The 13,280-nt window shown below is 38.9% G+C and overlaps 1 protein-coding gene across 1 annotated transcript in view; it reads right to left on the bottom strand.

The window, feature by feature from the left end:
* Positions 1-13,280, bottom strand: part of TRMT11 (tRNA methyltransferase 11 homolog) — a 53,612-nt gene that overhangs the window by 17,559 nt on the left and 22,773 nt on the right. The window contains exons 9-11 of the mRNA XM_018563804.1: positions 9,278-9,442; positions 7,765-7,834; positions 3,287-3,418 (exon numbers count right to left, since the gene is read on the bottom strand). Of these exons, the coding sequence (XP_018419306.1) occupies positions 3,287-3,418; positions 7,765-7,834; positions 9,278-9,442 (367 nt within the window). The remainder of the gene's footprint in view (positions 1-3,286; positions 3,419-7,764; positions 7,835-9,277; positions 9,443-13,280) is intronic.

Raw genomic sequence — 13,280 nt, 5'->3', positions numbered from 1 at the left:
CTTTGTCATAATACTGTCTGCTCTCTGGATTTGCTCAGTCCATGTTCTCAGCATCCCATATCCAGACTGATTTCTAACTCTCAGCAATAAACCAGAACAAGCACCTAATCCCTTTATCCAATACTTGTCAAACAATATTAACTTCTAAAAGCTGTTGAAAATGATTGTTTGGTTTCAAAATATGGCAACTCGTCACAGGGTGAAGTTCATGGAAAAAAATGAAACCACTGCCAGGTTTAAAATTAAAGGAGCAAGAATCTACCCTTTATAATATTAATTGCTATTTGACTGTGTCCTGAAAATGTCATCCTGTATTGAGCAGATGCTGCTTATGTTGCCAGTGCTTTAGGTATATCATGTGCACAACCCAACTGTGTACTGTAAAGAAGGTTAATTATCAAGGTTGCTAAACTCTACTGACAACGCAAATGCCAAAAGGCGTTTGGCATAGCATTAAATGTAAGGTGATGCACAATTTACTTTCAGCACCAACTCTGAAGATCCATATATGATGACAAGGGCTCTCCAATGAAATGCACCTGTACACAAATCAACTAAATCCCTGCCGAAGTTCTTAGGGAGCTATAACAAGCTATGCCCCATAACACTATAATCATAAACAACATAATAAAAGAAGTTAGAATACAGCTTAAATATGGTCTAATAGGGAAGCAAGTTTCAGAATTTATTTTCTACAAGCCCTTGTGGAGAGTTAATGCTATGGGATCTTGAAGGCAAATTGGATACTGCAATTACTACTAAAACTACTAAAAGCATTCCCTACTCTTAATCGTCTAATCAAGGCCTGGAGGACTACCACTATCTATAACAGGTAGGTAGATCGTGATCTACCAGTAGCTCTCAAAGCTGATGCTGGTAGATCACGAAGGGTGTGAATGGTGGCCCCTTTATTCAATTTTTGGTATATTTATTTAGCTGTGCACACATGATTACCTATTAGCCTGAGTCTGCTGAGCCCAGCTCCCTGATACCTTTCTGGTGGATACTGGTGGTTGAAGTGCTATGTATTACATCAAAGAATATTAGTTTACACAGCCTGTTGCACTACACTGTTTGCAAAATACAGCAAGGTGAGCCAGGAGAGAGAGCGGGGAGAGACAGCCAGGGGAGAGACAGCCAGGAGAGAGAGGAGAGACAGCCAGGAGAGCGAGGGAGGTTTTTTTTTCATTGGTAGATCTCATGTAGCTCGTCATTTGAAAAGTAGATCTTAACACAAAAATCATAACTGAACATACAGAAGAGAGAAGCTGGTTGGTTGCTGTGCACATCTGCTCCAGTTTTGATAAATTTCCCTCAAAGTGTAGAGAATATAAAAAGAATACAAAATTCCCTTGAACCCCCAATAACCCTTTTATTATCTAGCCCTTTATGATACCTATACGGAAGACAAGAATGCTCTGTTTATTATTTGTTGTTACTCAACAGCAGTTGAATGAGTACTACATATATCACCTTTATGTTTATTCAAGTACAGCTAATGGCTCCTGATTGACAGTCTAAACAAGTACCACATTAAATTACTGTGATGCACGAGCCTTATAAAGTAAATACAAAAACTGTCTTTATTTTCCCAGACTGAGCCAAATCCTCATTCATTTGTGTCTCACGCACACCCACCTCCCAGACACTGCAGCTCAAAGTTTATGCATTTCACAATGCTGACAGCCATGTCTTCTATAAACATTTTTAATTATGGTGTGCTGCAAGCAGTCAGTTAACATGAGAGGGGCAACTCTGCTATGAATACATGAGCAGTGCATCAACTTTACCCCACTGCATTAGGTGAACTTCAAGTCCAGGTACAACAGGTATTTCTGGGGCTTTGCAGGGGGACTGAGAAAAAACTGTGTGCAGATGCACTTACAAATAAGTGCTATAGCACATCCTTTCAGCAGGGACTGTACACTCAAACATTTTCTTAATTTGTACATACCTACCTTTAATGGAAAGCTTTGGTTAGAAAAAGGTTATGGTTAAGAAAGTCACCCATACCACAATGCTCCCAACTGTATACAATAGAATGCAAAACGTTTCTTGTGGATTGAATAACCCCTAAACCCCTATCTGGTCAAGAATGAAAAAATAACCCAAACATGCAGATACCATACAAATTATATTATGATTAATGTGCACATTGAAGATTTGGGGCACTGCAGCAACAAGCACTTTCAGCCTCATCCCACTAACTGAGTAGGGACATCAAACTGTAGAGTTCAAACTGTTTACAAATAGCTGTTTAATTCAATCTAAAGCTAGGGAATAGTTTAAAAAACTGTTTTTTTAATGACTGTACACGTCCCTATTGGAACAACCTCCTATTCTCGTAACACGTGTAACATTTCCCATGCCTTTCTGTCCTTGTGACAGTGCTAAAATATGAGTCTGAAATATAAGTTTGGAACTTTAAATGCAGCATTTACAACACTTAAAGAAATCTGCATTGTGCCTAGTTCTGTAGAAATCAAATGATAAAAAATGGTTAACTACCAAAGCTGCACACCAAAGCCTAATTATATCTAGGATGTCTACTGAAATACGTACATACTCTGGCAAACTTCTATTTAACTACACAAGGGTTACTATCAGAAGAATGTAAAAAATTCAGACACAACAATGATGTCAATGTGAGATTAAACAAATAATCTTTGTAGTTTGATGTTATCTTTCAGACAGAGATGATTATCGCTTCTCACTAAAACACTGCCTGTCTTTCGCTTATGGTGCACATAATAAGGTTTGCTTGGTGAAAGTCATATTTTAGGAGTTCAGCCTAAAGGATAGCAAAAGGGAGCAGGTGCATCGGTAAATTTACAAGCACGCACAAATCTCTATCCCCAAAAATGGAGTCTCCTGATTTGAGTGGATTCAGACAGCATTCCATCATATGCTGATCCACAGGTATGCAGTAAGGATTTATGCTTTCATGATAAAGTAATATTGGATCCAGATTTCTTTTTGGACAAACTGTATTTTCTGAACCTAATATACAGCATTGATCTATTTTACAATGAATGTTTTTTCTTTACAATTAACTATATTACTTTAACTTTCAAATAATCGAACATAAATCAAATACTGGCAGGAAAATGCAATGTTGAGGTAGCACCTTTCAATATAAAAGTATATCTGAACAAAAGGTATATTTCCCCATTTCTCCTAAAATAATTTTGTTATGCCTATTTTTAGGCAGAACACAACTTCAGTCAAAATATAACCTAACTCTACATACAGAATGACATCAGTGTGTGCACGCTAAAACACTTACTCTGGGCGGTACACAGGTAACCAGTAGACCAATCTTCCTCCTACGACAAGAAACTCGGCTGCAAAGTTTAACAGGTCCACGAAGATATCACTCAGATGATAATTTAATTGAACAGGAACGTGGGATTCAGAGCTGAAAGACACAGCATGTGTTGTACAGCATTTTAGTATAAAATATTCACATAACACGTTTGTAAGACATGAAAAAAATTGTCATCAAAGGAATTACTCAAAAAAATATATTGTCCCCTGTGAAGAGAAATCCCTCAAAAGAAGATGGTCTGATGAATAGATCACAATTAATTAAGTACTATAACAAAATTTAATAATCATTTATACATAAAAGACACCTATACAAAACATTTAAAAACAATTAAAAAAGCTTCCCTGGAATCACCTGAATATAATGATACGGATGTTCAGATATATAAATCTCCTAAAGTGCAGAAAGTCTCTGGTGCAGGCAAAATGGTGATATTTCAAAAATAGACTAACGGAGCTGTACTCACGTTGTGTTTTTAACCCGAAATGGAGTAATCCTTGTTATATCCCACAGCGATACATGCATGTAGATTGTTTCAAAAAAAAATTATCCGTTTATAACGATTTCATTTCAAAACGGTCCGCTCTAATGGCGGAGCAGAGGTTCCTTGAATGTTTTCCTCCCCGTCTGTTTTTACTCACACCACTGTGTGGGATTAGATTCATCTTTACATTCACTTTAGGAGATTTATATATCTGAACATCCGTATCATTATATTCAGGTGATTCCAGGGAAGCTTTTTTAATTGTTTTTAAATGTTTTGTATAGGTGTCTTTATGTATAAATGATTATTAAATTTTGCTATAGTGATATATATATATATATATATATTTTTTGGTCTCAGTTAGCGTTAAACTCTTTTTTGTTTCCCTTGTTTTTTCTAACCATCAAAGGAATTACTAATATTTATATAGCATCTACATAATAGGAAGAAAAAAAAAAGCAAACTTTAGTGGAGACTACTATTTCTTTATGAAGAAGCTGGGCACAGTCCATGCATTGCTTTGCAAAATGATTGCATATAAACCCTAAAAACCCATGAACAACTACAATTTTCTATGGAATAAGACATCTTATCAGGTGTTGAGCTGTTGCAATAAACCTTTTATTAACCTATTAACTTAAAATGTCCTAAAATAGAACCTCTTCCTAGAGTATACATCACATATTGGAATTTAAGAAGGCTTATTTCATTAGAACTGTATTAGAAGTTTAAACTACTAAGATCTTAGAAGATAGGAGTGTTATTTAATAGTCAATAAGCCATGTTTATTTTGACTTCAGGTCCTCTGAACAATGTTCGGAGAAAGGTTTCAACCGATTCTAGGAGCAAGTAAAAAAAATATGCTAACATGCTTATACAGTAAAGTTCCCTACATACGAACCTTTAAGTTGTAAATCTCCAAAGATGCAAACATGCGTTCGTATGAGCAATTACATAAGTTTGTTCACGTGCAGTCGCATGCCTCCTCTACAAATGGCTGTACTTTTGTGTACTTTATTGTACAGTACTGTATAGAGTACAGTAGTATAGTATCTAGACCAGGATGTCCGGAAGAAAGCGTAAAAGCAGTGGTGATGTAGCTTGTACTGCTAAGAAGCACCAAGCGATAACGATGGAACCAAAAGTAAAAATAATTGAGAGAGTGGAGTGACGAAAAGATGCTAGCAGTCGCTCGTTGTTACAACACGAATCGTTCAACCATTGGCACAATTCTAAAGAACATGGCAAGATCACGAAACATGTGAAGTCTGCTGTGCCGATGATGTCCACAATAACATCGAAGAAGCGTGGAAAAGTGATGGAGGAGATAGAGAAACTTCTCAGTGTGTGGATGCAGGATCAGCATCAGGTCCTGCTCAGCTTAATGCGAATTCAAGAGAAAGCTAAAAGCTCTTGAAGACTTGAAGAAAAACGGTGAAGAATCAGGGGGAGCATCTTTTAATGCCAGCCATGGCTGGTTTTATTGGTTCAAGGCTAGAGCCAATCTTCACAATGTAAAAGTAAGTAGATAGGCAGCGAGTGCTGATATGGTAGCTGCCCTGGAATTTCATGAAACACTTCAAGAAATTATTGATGAAAGAGAGTGTCTAACTGAGCAGGTTTTTAATGTGAATGAGACAGTAATGTACTGGAAGAGAATGCCAAGCTGAAGTTACATCAGTAAGGAGGAAAAGTCGATAAAGCAGCAAAGGATAGGCTAACTCTGTTATTTGGTGGCAATGCTTCTGGCGATATGAAGCTGAAGCCTGTATTGGTTTACCATTGAGAGAACCCAAGAGCCCTTAAAAACATAGCCAAGGGCTGTCTTACTGTTGTGTGGAAGAGTAAATCTAAAGCCTGGGTTACACTTTCCAGGACTGGTTTATCCCGGAAATAGAGAAATACTGCTTGGAGAAGGACGTCCCATTCAACATTCTTTTGCTGCTGGACAATGCTCTGGGCCCCCCTCATTCATGGACAGCTTTCATCCCAACGTCAAAGTAGTGCATCTGCCACTGAATACTATGTCCAACCTGTGAACCAGGGAGTTATAGCAACTTTCAAGAAATATTATTTACGTCACACTTTTCATCAGACAATAAAGGCAACTGATCAATCAGGAACAACCTTGCGATAATTTTGGAAGGACTATAACATCTACAAGGCCATAAAAAACATTGACTTTGCTTGGCATGAGGTTACAGCCATCACCATAAATGGGGTTTGGAAGAACCTTTGCCGCAGTTTGTTCACAATTTGCATGGGATTGAGAAGGTGAATGAGGAGTCCAAAGAGTTCTTCAGCATCTTAGTGACCCTCAGTTGGAAGCTGGAGCTAGATCTGCAAGAGGACGACTTAATTGAAGTCCTTGCAGCGCAATATGAGGAACAAAGAGAGAGTTAAGAGGAAGAAGAACTAACTGAAGGCCTGAAGAGATTAACAACACAAGAAATGACAAGAGGATTTCTTTATTTGAGGAGGCACTGTTAGTTTTTGAAGCACAGGACCTGAACGTAGAATGGTATACGAAAGTTGCAGCAGCCGTTCAGAATGCAATCCAGTGGGACCGTGTCATCTATGATGAGAAAAAAAAAATAGGTACTAACCAGACATCACTGGACCATTTTTTCAAGAGGGTAGATAGAACTGAATCCAGCAAGGAACCAGAACCTGTACCATCAACGTCAGGCATGAGTGAAATTGCATTGTGCCCTGCATCTCCTAATGCTGACGATCCTTCAGCTCTAACATCTCCTACATCCTCTAATCGTCCAAGATGTTGTACTTTTCAAGGTGCTGTTAGAATAAAAATGTTTTCTTACATTTTTTTTGTTTGTTTTTTTATGTGCTACAGTATTTGTGTAAAAAGTATTCTAAACCTATCACAGTACAGTACTATATCGCCAATTGTGTTAGTTGGTTATGTAGGCCAACTTTGGACTGACGAACAAATTGGACAAACACGCTCTTGGAACGGAACTCATTCGTATGTAGGGGACATAGTGTTCAAGAAAATTGTAACAAAGAGAGAATTGGAATGTCCAAAAACAATCCAACTGGGGGGTGGCCAAACACAGCAAACAAAAATGTTGACAAGCCCACACAAAAACAGTGTAAAAACAAAGTGCGCACAGTAGGACCTTTTGCCCAAAGTTTGCATTAACAAAGGTATAAATATCTACCTAGTAGAACAGAAAATGTGTGAACAGAAGACCACGTGGCAGCCTTGCAAATCTAAGTAACAGGTGCCTTATGCCATAAAGATCAACTGATAGATAGAACCTTATCCCTAGGCCTATTGACTTGTACAATGAACTATATGAACCACACTCTGTACAAATGCCCTAACAAAGGAATGAGAGGCAAGGTCTTTGAAACAGATTCGCCAGAGCAGAGAAGTGTCCCTTGATGGTACTCGGGGCTGAATTTTGAACTGGCTAAGATTGGAGAAAACAGTTGCTTAGCGGCTCTCTCACGACCAGAAATGTTGCAAACTTTTTAAAATGTTATCATTTCAGTTATGCCTTAACAAATTGTGATAAGGATTTTTTTCTTTATTATAATTACAAAACACCTCGCATGCCACTCATAAAATTTATATCACATTTTACTAAAACTGTAGTTGTAATTCTTTGCCCCATTTAAGTCAATGTGTTTAGTTTTACATGAGAACAAACTAATCTGATTACTTTCTATAGCATGCAATAGATAGATTCAGGTGCCTGCAAATTGTACAATAAAACTATACAAACAAGAAATGCTATTTATGAAGTAGAGAACTGCCCTGCACTCACATTAGTCGTGAAGCTGAGAGCAGGGTTTAAATTCAAAGCAGAACATAGCAAGCTGAACATAGAAAGATAATATCACACTAAGCCTATCTCCACTTGTAGACTACACAAACATAGTGAAAGGAACCTGCTCAGCAGTCTTGGTAAATTAGGAAACTTACTACTGTTCCGTCTTTATGATTTCCTTCTGTGTACCGGTTTTTCTTGTAGACTCGCGAATGCCATAAGGAGCTACACATGGAAAAAGAATTATGATTATTCTGCCAATAGCATGTAGGAGGTTTATTTTCAAAACTCAGCTTGATCTTGATTTCTGTCAATCCCTACTACTCCGAGTTTCTACTTTTCTCTTATTGGAATGTAGTTATGGTCTTTGATTTTCTGTCAGCATGTGAAGTCAAGGTCATGCTTCGGCCAGACATCAGCCCCCACCAGAGACAGGAGTTTCAAACGGTGAACAGCCCCAGCTGTTATACAGACTTATCCCTATTATATCTCCCACCAGCACCATTTAGTATCTGTGACTTCAGCAGATAAAAATGTCATCCAAGGATTGGTTCATAACAGGTGTGCACAAGACTCATTTATACTGTTCTACAAAGACTGTAATCTATATTGTTCAATGAGAACATATGGTCAGGTGCTTAACTGTACCAACACCTTTTTAATTCCCATAAAATATAAGTCAGTCGTACAAAGCAGTATTTTGGCAACCATTCTCAACACCAATAGCTGGCCAACATTCTGGCTTAATTTTCTTGCTATTTCAGGTTTTATATAATCAATCACTCAGATTTCAGCTATACAGTCTTTTATACAATGAAACAAATATAACATGGTTTATAGACTCTGCTAGTCAGAAGACAACACAATGCTGAGAGAAACTTAGAACAGTGGTTCTCAACCATGGGCCGTGGCCTGTACAAGGAAGGGGTCTGCTGATGGATGAATATAAGGATAACTGGTAGGGCTGGACATCAAGCAGTTTCTATTTGGGTCTTTTTAAATTACAGGAACGAATATTTTCAACTGATTATTCCCTTTTTAATACACTGTATTTGAAATGCATACTTTATTGTAAGAGTATAAACTTGTTTTCTGCTGTTGGGGCATGAAAGGTTTTTGAAGAATTTACTGGGCCCTGGCCTCACTAAGGTTGAGAAGCAATGAGTAAGATGATTAATACTTTAGCATTTAGTTGCAGGAATTATTAGTAAAATAACATATGAGATTCTGAAATTAAACCTATACAATAAGATGTTAAAACGTTCCAAGAGACCTAAGGAATGGCTACCTAGTTTTTTGTCGTCTATTAATCTCGTCTTTGCAAGTAAAGGGCTTGTTGTGTTACTGACACTTTATTCAAGCATTCAACTCATTAAAACCCAAGTCTAGTCCAAAAAAGAAAGGAGCTTTGACTTATTCAGGCTTTATAAGTCAGGACACCAGAGCACGATGCTAGCGCCCATATTTTGATTCTAAGATGTGCTCTTCAACTGAGCTACAGAAAATGAAATGAAAATAAAAAGACTAAATGTTCCTCTTTAAGTCTCTTTGAAATGAAGAAAATACATTTACCCAGGTCTTCTGCATTCTTTGCCCTGTCTTTCCGTACAAGCCAATACAGATCTATCCTGGTCCTTTATTTTTATACATTGTATTTTACAGACTTACGGTCTGTGATGATGGCATCAAATAACGGCCCCTTTCTCCATATGGGCTTGGATGCATCAGATATAAGGACATCAACGTAGTATTTCTCTAAGCCATACTGCCGTAAATTAGCTCTTATGTTCTCATCGGGCCCCCGCCACTTCTGGTTCATCCTGGTAGCTTTACCTGGTGTAAACATTGATATTACCATGACGTTCAAGAAAAGGTACCAAAGAGTCATACGCATTAAAATAATATGCCATAGAGGAAAAAAAAAAGAATGGAATAAAAGACATGAAACAACCTGTTTTCCAGGACCAGTTGTACCAAATTAACTATGTTCAGTTAATACCAGTATAGTCTAAAACATGCAACCATGCTCTTCAAAGCCCTAATGCAATAAATGTTTCCAGCTAGCTTTCCTATAGTTCTGGTAATAATTACTGTGTACGGTTCATGACAAACACTCAAGACCGAAAATTGCACAGCAAAGATTTTTTTCCATACATTAAACAAACAGTAAAAGTGATTATTTAACTGTTGGCCTCATCAGGAATCATGAACCCAACTGCTCAAATCAGCATCATATTTAGAAGCCGTGAACAGAAAAGGAGCACAAATATGTCAGCAGTGGTTAAAGTTGGTAATTTGTTTAATTACAAAACTGTGTGTAAAGACATTAGTTCACATTCTGAAGACATTCAAGTACTACTGCTAAACCTGTAAGAATCATGTCCTCTAGATTATATACCCACTATAATATGCACATTTTAGTATCACAGCTAACTCAAAAAGAGCAATCATCTTTGTCTACGAAAATCAACCGATGAGATGACTCAGATACTTTCAGGGCAAATTAGGACTCCCCAAACCTCTCGAATGTGTCTTGTTAGCCAAGTAATCTGCAAAAAACTAAAAAGATCATAAATCTCAGCAACTGGGATTTATGAGCTTTAAGATTCTCTGTAGGATGGAACATTTAATTCCCATAGTCCGGAAAATCAGAGTGTGATGAATTGCCGTTAGGAATCTGTACTTGCCTCAATATGTAGATTTGCAGTGATTTAACCAGTTGCTGTCCGTCCATTGTAAAAACACGGACGGACTGCGCATGCTTCCCAGCTGGTGGACGTACATGTACGTGATTCTTTTTTTTCTGTGGGCGCGCGCGAGCAGGATCCCACTGGGAATCTAGACAGCCGGTAGCGGCTGTTACATACAAGTGTTTGGCAGGCTCTACAGCCGGCCGATCGCTTGTATGACTTCATGTAGTGTGTGCCCCACTTCATTACCGCGTTCCCCCCCTCCGCTGGTTATCCTGTGCTCCGCTGTCCCCCCTGCAAGTTTGGGACCAGCACAGCAGCTGCCTTTGCTGAGAACGGAGATCAGCATTCTCTCCTCCTCTCTCTCTAAAGGCGGAAGCTATGTGTATTACATCACTTCCGCCTTTAACTATTATTTCTCTGGCTGCTAAAGCCAGAGAAGAAGCTGGTAAAGCAGATAATAAACGTAAATAAGCGTTGGGTGCGCCCAGCTGCGAAAACAATGATTGCGCCACACGTTACATATCGCTGCAAAGGAGGGAGTTTGACCAATAATTTTAGGGCCATTAATCACTGATAACAATAAACAGATGAGCAGTAAAAGCTTTTAAAGCTTCGCCTATGACCAATTTTAGGCATGGTAGTTTTATGCGATTTCTCGGGTGGAATTTTGAGTTCGACATATTTGGTGTCTATTTACTCGACGTGACCGTCTTTAATATTTTACCAAAACATTGGGTAATGGTAAATGTTTTATAACAAAGTAAGGATAACAGGTTATTTTTTTAAATGTTTTGAACTTTTTTCATTATATAGTAAAAAATAAAAACTCCAGTGGTGATTAAATACCACCCAGAGAAAGCTTTATGTGTCCCCAAAAAATGATATGAATTTCATTTCAGTGCGTTTGCATGACGCAAAAAATGTCAGTCAAAGTACTGCAGAGCGGAATACTGAAAAAATGGCCTGGACAGGAAGAGGGGTTTACCACCCTGGCCAGCAAATGGTTAAAGATCAAGTTAACTCATCTCAAGTTAGGTACAGATATGAGAAAGACTCAAAATATTTAAATGAAAAAGGATTCAAGACCTTATGTTTAGCAGCCTAGAACTAGGAGCACTAATTTTGGCATTAACCTCAGCAAAACCCTCCCTGAGGCTCTTCATCAGATCTGTACAACAATTAAAAGGGAACTGAATTCTTGAAGTTGTGCCCAAAAAAGGCAGGCAAAGGGCAAATTACTAGTCCTTAGTATTTCCTGTGGTCTCCCTGCAGCTGAACTTCCCCCCATCACTGACTTACCATACCTTGCTCATCATTGCGTCTCTGTGTGAAGGTGGCTCTCTTGGAAGAGGCAGGGCTTTGTCTCCTCATGCCAGAGCGTCCAGCAAGAACAGTGAGCAGCATAGTTCTAATATCGCAAAATCTCAATCAAAACCTCCTAACACTAGCAGCCAGAGGCAGCAGTGCCTTAGATCTTACACTGTAAATATAGAGCTATGAAGCTGAAGACACAGGAGTGTCTAAGCACCCTTGCATACCAGGAAGTGCACTGCTATTTTCAGGAGGAAATCAAGATAAAAAGGTAAATTGTAAAGGGTACAGCTTGGTACAATTAACATTTCCAAAAACTCCCTATAAGATCTTCACTTTTTAAGTTCAGGTCCACTTTAAAGTGACTGTCACCACAAAAAAATGTTTAAAAGTAACACCCTGCCAAAATATGATTAGTTATAATAAAGTCAAAAGGTTGTTAAGCTTTTTCAAATGCTGATTCAATCACTTACAAAGGTTTAAGCTTCCTGCACAATTAGCTGGTCCCCTGAGCACTCACCCCGTGCTGCTTTGTCTGCTCCAGTTTCGATAAATTCCTCTTACTGCAATCAGTTCTAAGGCCCTCTGCTCTGTGAAGCTGGGAAGTTGCCGATGAGTCTAGAGTCTGCACTGTTCTAGGTGTCTGTAACCCTTAGGCTGGGTTCACACCTGAGCGTTTTTTTTATGCTCGTTTTTTTCACGTTTTTTCGTTCAGTGAAGCGCGCGTTTTACTGGCGGTATGATTTTTTCCCCCTTTATTTTCTCCATTTAAAAAAAACATTTTTGTTTCACTTTTAAACTTCCCGCCGGCTCCGCCCCCCTGCGACACGGCCGCTCGCAAGGGACGGAACCCGGAAGTCGGCAGCCGCCGAAGACACAGCGGGGATCGCGGACAAGGTAAGACCTGTATGCTGTATTCACGAGTGTGGCTCAGGGTTACCGCTTTGTTAACCCCAATCCACACTCGGGAATACCTATGGCAACGCACGGCAAAATGCCCCAAAGAAGCTCCTGTACTTCTTGGGCGTAGGGCGTTTTACAGTGCGTTCCTACGCACTGTAAAACGCCCAGGTGGGAACCATGCCCATAGGCAATCATTGGTTTTCACATGTTGAGCGTTTTGCAGCGTGTAGGAACGCGCTGTAAAACAGCCAGGTGTGAACCAGGCCTTATAGCTCTCTTCCATGTAAGCTGCTGAATGAATACATTCTTTGAAAACCCTTAAAGTGACTGGAGCTCAACTTTACATTCGTATTTCACAACCAGCTAAATGAAATGTCAGCCCACCCTGCCTCTGAAGTCCCCCAAATGCTCCTAGAGGTCAGGGGGGTGCTACACCTCTATACAAAATCATTTCAATTCATGTATATTTTTGGGAGATCTTTTTTGAATGGCTTGCTTTAAATGACACCACTTCTGAATGTGGTGTGATCAGACACTTAACAAATCTAAAATAAAGATTTTTTTTAATGTTTAAGCCATTCTGTTCTTGATTACTTATTCTGATATCACAATCAGCTGGAATGGCCCAACTCCTTTTAAGTTTCAGATCACAGACATATGGTCCGACATTGTAAAGCACATTTTTCTCGTATAACTTGGCATTCACGGGTACCTGAATGACTGTAAGCCATCCAGGGCCTAAGATGAGAGCCCTGCATTGGTAT

The sequence above is a fragment of the Nanorana parkeri genome, unplaced genomic scaffold (genome assembly GCF_000935625.1).
Source record: "Nanorana parkeri isolate BGI_ZX_2015 unplaced genomic scaffold, ASM93562v1 scaffold699, whole genome shotgun sequence".
NCBI lineage: Eukaryota > Metazoa > Chordata > Amphibia > Anura > Dicroglossidae > Nanorana > Nanorana parkeri.
The sequence above is the reverse complement of the archived record's forward strand: the minus strand, read 5'-3'. Positions and strand labels throughout refer to the sequence as shown.